We start from the raw sequence: 16216 nt of genomic DNA on the forward strand, positions 1-16216 counted from the left end.
CTTGTTTAAGCTAAGGTATCTTATATACGATCGTTCCGTTCAAAGATTAGTTACGTTTATTCCGTCTTTATTGGTAGGAGCGAAATTAATTTAAATTGTATTCGTCAAGTACATGCTCGTCATCTTCGAAGATAACTGTTGTGTAAAACAGGTAATTGTACTTATCGCGGAACGTAAATATGTAGAAATCTTCTAGAAGAAAAGTCTCGAGTCGTCTTCGATTTGACGAAACTCTTTAGCTTGCTTCTACTGGTTTTAGACGAGTCGAACGACGGACATGGCGTTTAAATAATATGTTGTGCGATGATTTGTAACCAGTGATAAATTTATGCTATGCATATAATCGATACGTTTAGTGTTAAAAAAACTTAAATATTATGATTAATAGGGAGCGGGGGTCAAAAGTTTCCAATTCTTTTTTTTTTCTTTCTATTCAACATACTGGCACTGTGAGAGATGTTGGGACACAATCGTATCGCGATCAAATTAATGCTGTTAAAATCGATATTACCAATAAGCACGTAGGATTATATTGATTTTATTCCGGATGCGTTTCAATTGTGATTCAGTATCGGCAAACAATCGTATGATGTAAACAGGAGTAAAGTTCTGTAAAGTGTACATATAGAATGCTGTAAGCGTAGGAACTTATGAAAGCAGGATAATGGAGTATATTGAAATTGTATAGATACGATAAGGGCGTAACAGTTATTTCTTTAAGTTAAACAGAACAAACAATTAGTTAAACCGTTTAAATCTTGGCTCTTACTTGGGCGTATAATGAAAGTGAGATGTACAAAATGCGAATCGAACTACATAATTTAATCTTGTTGTATAGCGGTGAGCACTAATGATCTTCCTTCCAGAAGAGAAGGTGGCTCTCTTACCACTCACCTGATTCACTCGTACTGTGGTCTTGTTTTATGCTTTGTAAAATGTAACACCTTATTTTCTTACAATTACGATATAACACAGTATGAGATTTGCATTTTATTCTTAATTATTTTGATAATAAACTTGTTCCAACTCAGTTTTATAGTCTTAGAAGACTCGGTCTTCTTCCAAATATGGACGCAGCGGCAACTTCTTGTTGCCCCAGCAAGACCGGTACACGAATCAGTCAAGCGAGTGATGGGAGACCGTATTACCCTACTTTTCTTCTTATGATGGGAAGCCATTAACACTCACCAAATTCTACAGAACCATTACGATATAAGAAATAGTTACCAAAGCAATTTGCAAGCATGCGACACGCGCGTAGAACCAAGATTTAAACACGAAATCATTACGATTCTCAAGTTGCTTGCTTGCGACGTGCAGATCCGCCCCTAATCGAGGCCCTACATTTAGGTGCTTACGCATTTTTACCAACACCTGTACAAATCTTACTTTTATTCCAAATTCCTGAAAATTCTAGGGGTGGTTCTGACTATATGGTTTACAGATAACATTGAATTATCAGTTGATTGTTTTTTTATTGCTTCTCGAATTCTCGATTCTGTTCTTTGCAATGCTGCGCAAACATATTCTTAGCTGAGAATTTCTGTCAAACGTAAAAGCAGTAATGTGTCGGACTTAATCACACCCCTACACATACAAACAGATGCGTGTACTGTGTTCAACGCTCGCGAGATCAACTGACATGAGACTGTAATAATGAACAAGTAAACTTTTAATCCTACACACACATACACACGACTGTCTTGCGAGCAGAACCTTCGAACTGCTATTGACCCTTTCACTGTGACCTTCACGATAATCGTATATCTCTCGTAGAACTCGCCAATTAATTGACTTATTATTAATTTCAAGGAAATTAGAATAAAATTTTCTCGATAAGTAGGTAGTCGTTTAGATATGCTATTTGTAGGTAACAACCTATTTCGAGGTCGTATATCTACGTCGCTTGCAGGGAAAGGGTTAAATAGATTTTAAATAACATACATAAATACCACGTATGCATATAGGTGCGCAGCATAGGAGAACTGATTTACAAAAGGAAAAACCATTTTCGCTTTTAGTACACATACTACACACGTCGAAGTACAATGTATATTGTTCGACCATGTATCGCATACAAGTACATGACACTTTTTTCAAGTATTGTAATTTTATATTGAACTAAAGAGTATACGTGTGTGAGGTTGTGCGCATGTGTGTGTGCGAACATCGAAGAATAAGTAATATCGCGTGAAAACGAAGTTTAACGAATGACGTGTAAGACGCGGGATAAAATGGTACCGTATGCCCTTACGATGTTAAATTGCCGAGCATTAATGTAACTCGTGTTCTGAACAAGGAATGTCACGTTTATACTAAAGCACAAATGAATAAACATCTGTATAATACGTACACACTCGAGTATTTAAACTTGCAACTGATAGAATTCGTCACAAACACGTGACACACATGGACCAATCTAACGTCGGGATGGTTATTTTAAGCCTGCTTTAAGCAATGCTGCCAAAACAAAGCCTCTTTCAATTCTTTTTTAAGGTGATGCGAGCGTCGAAAACTTTACCGACAATCCCTAGAAAATTCCCTAGAACGTAGAACCCACCATTTTTTGTTCCTGCTGAACAGATTGCAAAGAAATTTGAGGGACGTGTTCAGGAGGCCCTAAAGAATGGCGCTCTGGTCCTTATTTTACCTAAATCGTCAAAAAGTTGTAAAATATTGAAATTACTGTCTGTCCACGGTCAAGAAAATGGCGGATAGCAAGGTAAAACAGACCAGAAATTTAGTTCCTCGTTTTTTTTGTAGGGCGCAGTTCGTTCGTTTGATTAATAAACAATTGTAAAATTAAAAATAATAATTAAATAATTTTTAATAGAATAATTAAACAAAATTTTGCAATATACCCACGCGGAAATGTAAAGAAATAAACAATTTAAATAGATATAACAATAATTTGATTAATAAACAATTGTAAAATATAAAATAATAATTAAACAAATATTAACAAATATCAGATAGAAATATTTAAATCTGCGGAACCGGTGAAGCGGAACGTCATGCTTGACTGCGCGCGCCGCGCGCCGGTTCGCGCGCGACCTATAGAGAGGTCAAATCTAATCAGTCTTATCGCGACCGCCAAAGGATACGGATGGAGCTGCCAAACATATACCGGTACGGGTTGACACTATGGATATTCGTGCATGGATTTATCAGTGTGTTACCACAATTGTATCTATGTGTGCCTATGGTGTTTCCTATAGTGTTTCCCTTGTGTTTTGGAATATTTATACGGATATATTAGTGCGTCTTATGGTGTGGTCACCCATGTGTTCTGACATTTTTATACAAGTGCATTAGTGTGCTGTGTGGTGTGGTACCCCATGTACCTGCATGTGTTTTACCGTGTTTTATGGTGTAGTTATTCTCATATAGTTTTGCATGCATATTTTTGAATTATCCTATGTATTAGCATATTAACTACAACAAATTGAGAGAAAACATATATCGTTCAAGAATCGTGATTTTTATGCTTTCAGATGAGTGCTTTGGCCAGTGGGGATACCGTTTTTTTGACGAGCCAACAGACGAGCTATGGATCAATCTAACAATAAGATGCGTGGCGATTGCAGTAGTGCAAGTCAACGATCGGTGAGTCGCATGCTTTAAAGTTCCTCCGGTTCCCATCATGTCGTAGGACGAATGGTCCGTAGCGACACGGGAATTGGTTGTAATTTTTATTTTTTGAGCGAGCATAGTGACCCACGAATATCACTGTATCATTTTATACAATGATAATCGTGCAAATTGCTTTTTTGTGTATTTTATGCCTTAGCTCAGGATAGGGTTTTCTTGTACATATTTACATATGTAGATTTCGAGTTTAAAACTGTAGAGAAGTCGGATGACCCTCCGACTTCACAATACACTTTCTTTTTTATATGTACAAGAATTTATTTCGCGATGAGCGGATTTCGATATCAAAGTAACAAGCATGAATACTATTTATTATTATAAGTACTTACTTTGATAACAAAAATCGCTCTTGAAATTGAAACGTTCTTCCGATTTTATTCGTTAAATTGGCATAAGTTTAGTATATGGGTTGGCCCCCCCAAAGAGGGTGGTCACGTTTACGATTCTCGGTCCTAAATACTCATCATTCGCACTTCATACTCACGAACTCTATCACATAATCATTTATCCACCTGCATACCGTTGTGTAGCGAAATATTACCCCGTTAGGATTTTCAAGTTAAAGTAGTATTGCGAAAAATCTTCAAGTTTAAGTAGTGTTGCGAAGAATTTTCAACGCGAGAGTAAATATTACCCCGTTAGAATATTCAAGTTCAAGTAGTGTTGCGAAATATTTCCGGCGCGAGAGTAAATATGACTATACACTGACTAGTATTCGGTGGGAATCCTTTTGGTTTTTATGTGATAAAATTAGTTACAAGGATTCCGCGGCATAAGACCGTGAACACCACCTCATGGGAGATAAAACCATGCATTACTAGGCCTTTTCAGGCACAGCCATAGAGTACGGAACATTTAAGTATGTTGCATCCCATACGCTAAGCTGTCTTAAAGTCCTTTTGCCTATACTATGAGCGTCCATCACTCGAACACGTTGGATGCAACGTGTTCGATGGATGGGTAGCGCTCTTAGCGAAGGGGTGCACCCTGCCTGGGCCTAGAGCCTTAAACAGGCGGGGTGGGTGGTATGTAGCGTCGGGCGTATGTCCAGGGGGCCTAAGAACCTCCGTTGCCAGCTGATATTAGCAGTGGACGAATGTTGAGTCATATTTGCTCAATTTTGCTTTTCAGTATTTGCTCTTCAAGCATAATTTAAAGCTCCCCTTTAGTCATGTTGCTAGATCAGGATTTTCTATTTTAATTAGTGTTGCGAAAAATTTCCAGCGCGAGAGTAACTATGACGATGCACTTACTAGTATTCGGTGGGAATCCTTTTGGTTTTTAAGCTCAATGTCTTATTTAATTAATTAAATTAGTTACAAGGATTCCGCGGCATAAGACCGTGAACACCATCTCTGGGAGATATACCCATGCATTACTAGGCCTTTCAAGGTGCAGTTTAGGATGTGGCGCCCATCCATAGGTTCCATTTAATAAACTGCAGTCCTTTTGTCTATACTATGGGCGTCCGTCAATCTGACACGTTGGATGCAACGTGTTGGACGGGCGGGTAGCGCTCTTAGCGAAGGGGTGCACCCTGTTCTAGGCGGGGTGGGTGGTATGTAGCGTCGGGCGTAAGTCCAGGGGGCCCGAAAACCTCCGTTGCCAGCCGATATTAGAAGTGCACCATTTTTGCGTCATAGTTGCTCTATTTTGCTTTTCAGTATTTGCTCTTCAAGCATAGAAAGCTCTTCGTTCGTACTTCAAATTCATTCTGTCACGTTCACGGTTCTCGACCCTAAACACTCATTATTCACACTTCAGCATCACGAACTCTATCACATAATCATTTATCCACCTTCATACCCTAGTGTAGTGAAATATTACCCCGTTAGATGTTAATGTACCAATCATGTTTCTAGATCAGGATTTTCAGGTTTAATTAGTGTTGCGAAAAATTTCGAACGCGAGAGTAAATACGACTATGCACTGACTAGTATTCGGTGGGAATCCTTTTGGTTTTTAAACTCAATCCGATGTATTATTTATTTAATCAAATTAGTTACAAGGATTCCGCGGCATAAGACCGTGAAACACCATCTCATGGGAGATAAACCCATGCATTACTAGGCCTTTGCAGGCGCAGATTTAGAATACGGAACATATGAAAATATGTTACCATATTCTAAACTGTAGTCCTTTTGTCTATACTATGGGCGTCCGTCAATCTGACACCGTTGGATGCAACGTGTTGGACGGGCGGGTAGCGCTCTTAGCGAAGGGGTGCATCCTGTCCTGGCGTTACGACGTCCAGGCGGGGTGGGTGGTATGTAGCGTCGGGCGCAAGTCCAGGGGGCCTAAGAACCTCCGTTGCCAGCTGATATTAGCAGTGCACCATGTTTGCGTCGTAGTTGCTCAATTTTGCTTTTCAGTACTTGCTCTTCAAGCATTGTATAAAGTTCCCCTTTCGAGCTTGAAATTCATTCTGTCACGTTCACGGTTCTCGACCCTAAACACTCATCATTCGCACTTCAGCCTCACGAACTCTATCACATAATCGTTTATCCACCCGCATACCCTTGTGTAGTGAAATATTACCCCGTTAGGATTTGCAAGTTAAAGTAGTGTTGCGAAAAATTTTCAACGCGAGAGTAAATATTACCCCGTTAGGATTTTCACGTTTAAGTAGTGTTGCGAAAAATTTTCAACGCGAGGGTAAATATTACCCCGTTAGAATTTTCAAGTTTAAGTAGTGTTGCGAAAAATTTCCGGCGCGAAAGTAAATATGACTATACACTGACTAGTATTCGGTGGGAATCCTTTTGGTTTTTATGTGATAAAATTAGTTACAAGGATTCCGCGGCATAAGACCGTGAACACCACCTCATGGGAGATAAAACCATGCATTACTAGGCCTTTTCAGGCACAGCCATAGAGTACGGAACATTTAAGTATGTTGCATCCCATACGCTAAGCTGTCTTAAAGTCCTTTTGCCTATACTATGAGCGTCCATCACTCGAACACGTTGGATGCAACGTGTTCGATGGATGGGTAGCGCTCTTAGCGAAGGGGTGCACCCTGCCTGGGCCTAGAGCCTTAAACAGGCGGGGTGGGTGGTATGTAGCGTCGGGCGTATGTCCAGGGGGCCTAAGAACCTCCGTTGCCAGCTGATATTAGCAGTGGACGAATGTTGAGTCATATTTGCTCAATTTTGCTTTTCAGTATTTGCTCTTCAAGCATAATTTAAAGCTCCCCTTTAGTCATGTTGCTAGATCAGGATTTTCTATTTTAATTAGTGTTGCGAAAAATTTCCAGCGCGAGAGTAACTATGACGATGCACTTACGAGTATTCGGTGGGAATCCTTTTGGTTTTTGAACTCAATGTTTTATTTAATTAATCAAATTAGTTACAAGGATTCCGCGGCATAAGACCGTGAACACCATCTCATGGGAGATAAAACCATGCATTACTAGGCCTTTCAAGGCGCAGTTTAGAATGTGGCGCACATCCATATGTTCCATTTAATAAACTGCAGTCCTTTTGCCTATACTATGGGCGTCCGTCAATCTGACACGTTGGATGCAACGTGTTGGACGGGCGGGTAGCGCTCCTAGCGAAGGGGTGCATCCTTTCCTAGGCGGGGTGGGTGGTATGTAGCGTCGGGCGTAAGTCCAGGGGGCCCGAAAACCTCCGTTGCCAGCCGATATTAGAAGTGCACCATTTTTGCGTCATAGTTGCTCTATTTTGCTTTTCAGTATTTGCTCTTCAAGCATTGTAGAAAGCTCTTCGTTCGTACTTCAAATTCATTCTGTCACGTTCACGGTTCTCGACCCTAAACACTCATCATTCACACTCATCATTCATCAGTATAGTGAAATATTAGCCCGTTAGAGGTTTATGTACTAGTCATGTTTTTAGATCAGGATTTTCTATTTTGATTAGTGTTGCGAAAAATTTCCAACGCGAGAGTAAATATGACAATGCACTGACTAGTATTTGGTGGGAATCCTTTTGGTTTTTAAACTCAATCCAATATTTTATTTATTTAATCAAATTAGTTACAAGGATTCCGCGGCATAAGACCGTGAAACACCATCTCATGGGAGATAAACCCATGCATTACTAGGCCTTTGCAGGCGCAGCTTTAGAATACGGAAGATATGAAAATATGTTACCATATTCTAAACTGTAGTCCTTTTGTCTATACTATGGGCGTCCGTCAATCTGACACCGTTGGATGCAACGTGTTGGACGGGCGGGTAGCGCTCTTAGCGAAGGGGTGCATCCTGTCCTGGCGTTACGACGTCCAGGCGGGGTGGGTGGTATGTATCGTCGGGCGCAAGTCCAGGGGGCCTAAGAACCTCCGTTGCCAACTGATGTTAGCAGTGCACCATGTTTTATGTCATAGTTGCTCAATTTTGCTTTTCTGTATTTGCTCTTCAAGCTTTATATTTGCAAAGTTGAGTCACTTTTATTAAAAATAAAACCCCCTTGGGGGGCCAGCCCATATACTAAATCGGAGCCGTGAAATTTCGCCGATATTCTTACTTTTAATAAAGTGAGAATATCATCTTTAGTTTTTGCTAATCATACGTTTTAGCTTAGGCATTTCAGCACACATGAAGAAAACTGGTAGGTGAAAATACCTTTGGCCTTGTTCATTTTTATGCCCAAAGCTCATTCGGGTACTTAGATGTACTCGCGTGGGTGGAGGGCGGTGGACAAGGTTTAGTTTTAAGTGTAATACATTTTGGCGACTGACAAAAGTAGTGAACCAATAGTGAACCACGATAGAAGTTCCACATGTGTGTGTGTGGTTAGGATGTGGGATTTGTATCGTTTATTAACAATCTTAACTTACTATAATATTACAAAATACTTATCAAGAATAAATTGAAAAATTTTTACATTAGATAATTCAATAGAATACGAAAATGAAATGTATTACTTTAGCATAATGTTCACTATTATTTGTCAGTCGATTTCAGCAAAAAGGTATGTGATTTTATTAGAGTGTGAAAGTTGAATTGAACTCGGGTGTCGGAGGCGTCCCGGGACGTTCTCTCTAGGTGTAGGCATTTTTGCACCCGGGTGGTTGTATGAGTACCGTGGAGTGAATTTTTGTGAGAATGATTTTTGCCCTTTTTTAAATATAGCGATAGGCAGGCAGGTAGTTTACTTCTGGTGTGATTGAGTTTAGTTTATAAGTAGGCAGGGCCAGAGCAAGCTTTCATGTTTCTCTTCGTATTCTCCTCTAATACGTGAGAAGCTTGTATCTGGGGTTGGGAAACCAAAAATCAAGAGAAAAGATGAAAATGCAATTTAATTAATTTATCAATTAATTAATTTAGCATTCTCTCTTGATTTTTTCAAGGCCAAGCCTTATTAGTTTGTAAGTCGTAGTCGTGGTACTAGACCCGATTACAAAAATGAAGTATTAAAGTGAAAGTGCAGTGAAGTGAAGTGAAGTGAAGTGAAATGAAGTGAAGTGAAGTGAAGTGAAATTAAAAGGTGTTTTGTGCTTGGACATTTGCAAAAATTGTGCAGGTATGCGAGTAGCGATTCAAGAGATCGTTGCTCGTTTACGTGTTACGTTTTTACAAATGTCTGAGCAAACGTAAAATTTTCGCGAGTGATTTTTGTGAGGCTATTGCCGAAGAAAGAAGAGGCTATATGCTGAAGAGCCCCGGCAAAACTTGCCCAGAAGAGGGGAACTACTAATGGCTCTCCATCTTCGGATGGACAGTCATTCTGTCACTATGCTCGCTAATTTGTTTTTTCATTTTTTGTGTTTTTCCTTGAACGGTATGAATAATACCGTCCAGGACGTATTGAACTCGACATTTTACGAGTTCAATACCCAGCTCGTTGAATGGTCAACTCGCGATTTTATTTCCGCTATTTCTTTTTCGTTTATTGCTTTATTGAAATAAATTATTCTTTTCTTATTGATTTGCACATCAATTATATTTCATGTTCTTATTTTAATTATGTTCTATTTATTTAAAACCTACCCTGAGATTGTAATGGTAATTATATATTCTGTTTCAGCATTTTTCATTTCAGTTGTAATCGAAATTATGATGTTAATTATATATTCTATTTCAGCATTTTATTGTTGAATTATTTTTTAATTGTTACAGAAATTATGATGTTAATTATATTTTCTATTTCAGCATTTTATTGTTGAATTGTTATTTTGTTAATTCTTACAGAAATTATGATGTTAATTATATTTTCTATTTCAGCATTTTATTGTTGAATTGTTATTTTCTCAATTGTTTCTGATATTAGGATGTTAATTATATTTTCTATTTCAGCATTTTATTGTTGAATTGTTATCTTGTTATTTTGTTAATTGTTACAGAAATGATGATGTTAATTATATTTTCTATTTCAGCATTTTATTGTTGAATTGTTATTTTCTCAATTGTTTCTGATATTAGGATGTTAATTCTATTTCCTATTTCAAGATTGTATTGTTTAAATTTTTATTTTAGTTTGTCTGTTTTGTATGGCTTCGCGTTATTGTATATCTAATCCTAATAATTATGTTTTCCGTTACAGCATTTTATTGTTAAATTATTATTATTTTCTCAATTGTTTCTGATATTAGGATGTTAATTTTATTTTCTATTTCAAGATTGTATTGCTTAAATTTTTATTTTATGTTGTCTGTTTTGAATGGTTTCACGTTCTTATGATTTTAGGGTGGGTCACTAACGTAGCCACCTCCACGTGGTGTGACCTGGTAATTGATATCGTTTTCTGAAGATAACTTTTAGAAAGCGATATCAAGCTAAGAGCTACTATAAAAAGATTTATATATTTTTTAATTGGGAAACAATAGTTTAAATTCAGAAAAGTATTTTCGGGAATGCAATATTACCATATAGAACGTATAACTATATAATTTTATAATTCCTGAAAAAGGAACTTGTATGATTTTTGACTAATTACCTCCTTCTTTTCGTAGTCGGAAAAATAAAATAAAAAGAAAATCACAAAATATGGAATTTAATAAGAACGAAGTTGTTTGATACGCAATGGTAGAAAGAAATCAACCCTGGCGAAGATATTTCAAGCAGAGACGTTATACATTATCCATGACTCTGGTCAGGCGCCAGATCTCCCTCTTGTCCACAGAACACATAATTTCTGCTTTTCATTTGATAGAAATTCGCTACATTAACTAACAAATATTTTTCTTATAACAATTTTCGAGAGGAATTCATTATTGAATAAAAGTAAAAATTTGCATAAATGGAGGGTGGATGGGATGAAGTAGGGCGGGTCTCCAAACCGCAGCAATCTCCTCTTGGTGAGAACTGGGTAATCGTTATTATATGATGACTAATTAATAACTGTATCATTATTTCTATGGTACATTTATTAATTATGCAACAAATAATACGAGCGAATTGGCTGCAAAATTTATGCTTTTTTTCTATTTAATCTCTGTTATATATTTTTCATGAACTATGCCTTTCAGATTCTGATGTGTATCACATTGCAACTACAATTTTACGGAACGAAAATTAATAATAATGAATGCATGGTCAGTATTGTTTAATTATGTACTTATACATAACATATATAGCTATCGTAGCATACACGTGTCATTTAGGTTTATGCGAAAGGTGACGTAGTATAGCATGCCGTTAGTTGATAGGGTTGATAGCATGCGATAATTGAGGTGGCGCTTAAATCAGTTTCTGTTCGGCCTAATTTTCAATGAAACGTTGACTGTTTTACCGACGCGGAATTCGAAGTTCGGCTTCCATGCTAGCAACTATTATATTCTACGGATGTGTTGAAAATATTGAGTACATGTAATATTTGTTTTATCTTGTATGTACGTACATACATTTATTACATAATTATCTCTTCTCGTTGTTCATATATTTTTGCCCACCCCATACGAATATATCAAAGTCAAGTTCACACGACAATATCGCAATAGAGTAACACACGTGACCACGATTATCTGCATTCCCTAGCTATCCCGTGCTATATTTTGCATATACACACAAAGTTAGTAGTGAGTTGCAAATTTATAACGGTTGTGTTAGACAAGAAACTTGCATTTGTAAAAATTCTAACAGAATGGCTAGAATAGCAGCTGTAAAGACATCTTTAGAAAAAGTGTTGCACGATGAAAGTAGACTCTGGACCAAATATTTGGCAAAAGTTGAGAAAAAGACAGGAGTTGATCGACTCTATGTGTTTTTAGGTATGAATGTGAGGTTATTCGGTCTTTGTGACAGTTATTATCCTAACTATATTCATTGATTCTCGCTTTACATAATGAGTACTAACGATGAAATTATAAATATTTCTTTTTACAAATTTACATTTAGTCATCATTGTGTGAAAGGACCTTGATAAGACAATCTTTCTATAAAAAAAGAGTAATGGCGATTAAACTTTACTTTAGGGGACAGTAAATTTTTTTGGGTACGGATTCCATCACTAGCTGTATTTAAATTACTCATAAAATTGTTACAGTAGAAGTAATAAGCAAATGCATGGGCTGTACTCTCTCTCTAACGAGATAAATGTAAACCTAATCAAATTTATGGTTTGACTAAATCCATTAAAGTGGTCGGCACCTGCTGCCTGTAGCTAGCGACACCGTTCATTGGACAAGAAGCCAATAGGGCGTCGCAGTAACGTAGCAAATGCACCAAAAGTGTCAAACTTTACACGCTCATAACTTTTAAACCGCTGCATTTCGACAGTTAAAACCTGCATTTTTGGATTCTACGCATCGAAAACTATTAGATTAAGGAGAAAAAAGTGGATAATTTTGTGTCCGCTAAAGTAAAGTTCAGCCCGCAAAATGATAAATAAATTATTATATTTTTATATTCTGATCATATTATGCTTATACTAGGTATTTTTACTCAATTTTGTGATTTTATTTAATGTTTTAGGTAGTACCGGGTTTATAGCATTATATTTGGTATTTGGTATTGGACAACAACTAGTCAGTAATGTTTTTGGATTTTTATATCCAGCCTATTGTTCTATGAAAGCTTTAGAAAGTACAAATAAAGAGGATGATACAAAATGGTTAACGTATTGGGTTGTATGCGCAATTTTTACAATTGTTGAATTTTTCTCAGATTATATTTTATGTTGGTTTCCAGTTTATTGGCTTTTTAAGGTATGGTTACATTTATTTAAATATCAAATTTTTAATAAACTGTTTAATAACTTTATTGTATTTGGTAGTGTCTATTTTACATGTGGTTGATGGCCCCTATGGATAATAATGGCTCCCTAATTTTATACCGTCGTATTATTAGGCCATACTTTTTACGGTATCACCATAAAGTTGATCAGTTTATATCATCTGCTCACGATGCAGGTACATTTATGTTAATAAAATACATTGAGCAGTTTATTATCAGTTGCTATTTACTAAAAATTTTCTCATTTCAGCAATTAAAGTGACAGCAGATGCTCTGTTGACAGAGAAGAAAGATTAATTTCTAAAATTTTGCATCCCATAGGAATACAAATTTTGTATATTTTCAGTCTTTTTCTTATTACTTTTTTTTTTATAATAAGAAACAAAAATATATTTTACATTCTGATTATATAAATCCATTTGCATATTATCTATATTATATAATTTTTCAAATGATGTTTTATTATTACACAGGTAATTTATTTTAATTTCAATTTATACAATTTGTAATTCTTTCTTCCAGTATCGCCAAAATAGTGTGCTTAATTTCAAAAAAATGTACCGCTATTCTTTATTTCTTTTTTTACTTTTTAATTACAGGGTGATACTCTCGCTATGCAATGCAAAAGCCGTGCCGCACAATGGAACCCCTGATATTCCGTTTCTTGTCTTCATCTCAGCCATAAACACACACAGAGCAGTTTTGGGTCCAGCGATATGATCCCTGGGTCTCTTTACCCACAAAAACAGCAGGATTTAATTGTGCGGCACGGCTTTTATCTTGCGTAGCGAGAGAATCACACTGTATTATGATCCTTATTAAACTTTATTCTACAAAATTTGTGATCTGATTTTATATGATATTATTGGTGTTAATGGCATGCATTTTGATAATTTTACTATTAATATATTTCTACTAATACAGTCAATATGAATTACAGTTTGGTTCTGTGTTTTTGTTATGTTATAAATGTTATTACTTAATCTAATGTAGTTCAAGTTATTGAAATTTAAAATTTCGCTAATCCTTGCTCACTAAAATTAAAAATTGTGGTAAATAAATGCTTACTTTCGTATTGTTGATATTTATTACACATGCTATGAAGATACGCGTTTTAAGCTACATCTACGCTATACATATAACAGAATCGTAAAACAAATAATTATTTTATAACTTTGTTGTGCAATATATTTGTATAACGTGTTACAAGATTGTATCTTTTGATACTGTAATAACAAGCGTGTAACCAGTTTTTATAACATTATGCATCACATAATTAATAATGACGTCGAATATTGGAATAGTAAATATTTTATAACCGGTATGCAATGATTTGAACTGAATGACATGTCATTTAAGCAGTCAATGACCAATGCTCACGGGTTAGTCCGCACTTTCAATGGAGAGTCCTTTTAGTTAATAATTTAAAAGTTAAGGCTTAATCAACATTTTGACAAAAGATAAAGTTGTTCAGAATCACCTCAGTAATTACCCTTTCACAGCTCACATTCTTTACATAACATCCTGTATATATATTTAGTAAAAACAGAGATGGTTACTCTCCGGTAAAAACTTTAATCCATAGGTTATTATATTACTATTAATGCATTTCAAATAATTACATAATTTAAAACAAAAGTCTTGGAATAAAAGTGTAATATTATACTTTGTTTAATATAAACAAACTCTTAATAGAATTATATACATGAAATATAAAAAAATTATTTTCAAATAATATCACAGGTAAATCTCAACAAAAGATTTATACAATTTTTAACTTACAAAGTTCTTCGTTAAGTATATAGTATAAATAATTAGGCCTATTAACTACATGAAGTGTTTTTAAATTGGTACGATGTACAATCTTAGATTGACTTTTTGTATGAAGTATTAATGTTTTCTGTTTCATAAACGTATACAAAAACTCCTAGAAACAAGTTAAAATATATTAAATATTATACAATGATCGATAGAGCATTAAAACTAATGTAATTCTTACTTAGAAAAGTCACTGCTCTTTTCAATAATATGTTCAAATTCTGCAAAACTTAGTGCTCCATCATCGTCTAAATCTGCTTCGTCGAGTATATACTGAAGGACCTGCTGCATATTTGTTTCATTTAGTCTTTGAGGAATAGTAAGTCTGTCTACCACTTGTCTTAAATCGCCGATACCAAGCATATCGTCCCCATCAAAATCTGAATATGATACATTCATGTGTTAACTAACAAATAAATATCAACGACTAACGAGTGTAAAAAATAACGTATATAAAGTATGAAATATTACCAAATATTCTAAAAGCATGTTCTGCCTTAACAGCTTTTGGAGCTGCATCACTGAAAACTGACATCATATCAAGAAAATCTTCGAAAGTACAATCTCCATCTTGGCTAGAACTAAAAACTTTGCAAATTCTATCTCCAAACGGGTTTGCTCTTAATTCAGGATACTGTAAAATTTTTGACATTGGAAGTTTTGCATTTCTATTGTGACCTACTTTTTCTGGAGCAAGAGCTTTGAACTTTTGATGTGCACTGTTATATAAAACAAATAATTAAACGTTAATTGATAGTTCTTTCAACTAATTATACAATTTAAAAAAAAGAAAAGTTATCTTTAATCTATATTCTAATAATAGTGTTGTTATATTTCATGAATAACTGAAATATAAATTGTATTTCAAATTTTTATTCTACTTTAATACAATAAATTTACTTAACAACATAACATGCTTAAAATAATGACAAAATAAAAGAAAAAGAAGTAACAGATTCAACTTTTTATTTGTACAATAATTCAATTTCTTTAAAATTTATATACAATCTTATAAAATAGCAATGCTTAAAAACATTAAACCAATATGATATAAATATTTTCAATTTAATTTTCATAAACTGTACGTGTATCATCTAAAGTATATGTTTAACAAAAATTGTACATACTTACTGCAAAACTTCCTTTTTCGTAAAATATGTTAAATCCTACAAAATAAATAATATTAGACAAGTAAAAATAATTAATATAAAACTTTAGTTGATGATTAAAATGAATTACTTGATAATCCTGCAATTCTTCTTCTGTAAATTGACTTTTACCAACTCCCATCTTTCTATATAAGTATGTTATAAATTTACTTAATATTTAGTATTTAGTTTATTACACTTTTAACACATGATCATGTAATATTTTTTAAAATTATAATACTGTAATGGTAAATTTGTATTTGCAACCTTTAGAGTGATGTACTCCGAAATACTATTTATCTACAAATACTATCAGATCATGTTAATAATCAAGTGTACTACTAACTCGTTGACTTTTATAATTTGTGTATTTTTAATTAATGTTTAAAATAACGCAAATGAACTTCACGCAGAACTCATTCTTGTCTTTTGTTTATAAAACGAACGTGCCTCATTAATC

At 35.0% G+C, this 16216-nt stretch overlaps 2 protein-coding genes across 3 annotated transcripts; one reads left to right on the forward strand and one right to left on the reverse strand.

The window, feature by feature from the left end:
- The first annotated feature begins 11410 nt into the window (after window positions 1-11410).
- On the forward strand, window positions 11411-13277 carry LOC117601322 (receptor expression-enhancing protein 5). Its single transcript, XM_034317940.2, has 4 exons — window positions 11411-11826; window positions 12530-12762; window positions 12831-12966; window positions 13041-13277. The coding sequence occupies exons 1-4, from the start codon at window positions 11700-11702 to the stop codon at window positions 13085-13087; spliced, it is 543 nt and encodes a 180-aa protein (XP_034173831.1). The 5' UTR covers window positions 11411-11699; the 3' UTR covers window positions 13088-13277.
- A 307-nt stretch (window positions 13278-13584) lies between these two features.
- LOC117601321 (calcium and integrin-binding protein 1) lies at window positions 13585-16216 on the reverse strand. Of its 2 annotated transcripts, XM_034317939.2 has the most exons (6): window positions 16103-16216; window positions 15848-15902; window positions 15740-15774; window positions 15080-15327; window positions 14790-14988; window positions 13585-14717 (listed from the first exon to the last, which is right to left on the reverse strand). In XM_034317939.2, exons 2-6 carry the CDS (start codon window positions 15896-15898, stop codon window positions 14696-14698), a joined length of 555 nt encoding a protein of 184 aa, XP_034173830.1. In that variant the 5' UTR covers window positions 15899-15902; window positions 16103-16216; the 3' UTR covers window positions 13585-14695. The 2 variants fall into 2 exon arrangements, with proteins under 2 accessions (XP_034173830.1, XP_034173829.1); XM_034317938.2 differs by having other exon boundaries at window positions 15848-16197.

The sequence above is a fragment of the Osmia lignaria genome, chromosome 6 (assembly GCF_051020975.1).
Source record: "Osmia lignaria lignaria isolate PbOS001 chromosome 6, iyOsmLign1, whole genome shotgun sequence".
Classification (NCBI taxonomy): Eukaryota; Metazoa; Arthropoda; class Insecta; order Hymenoptera; family Megachilidae; genus Osmia; species Osmia lignaria.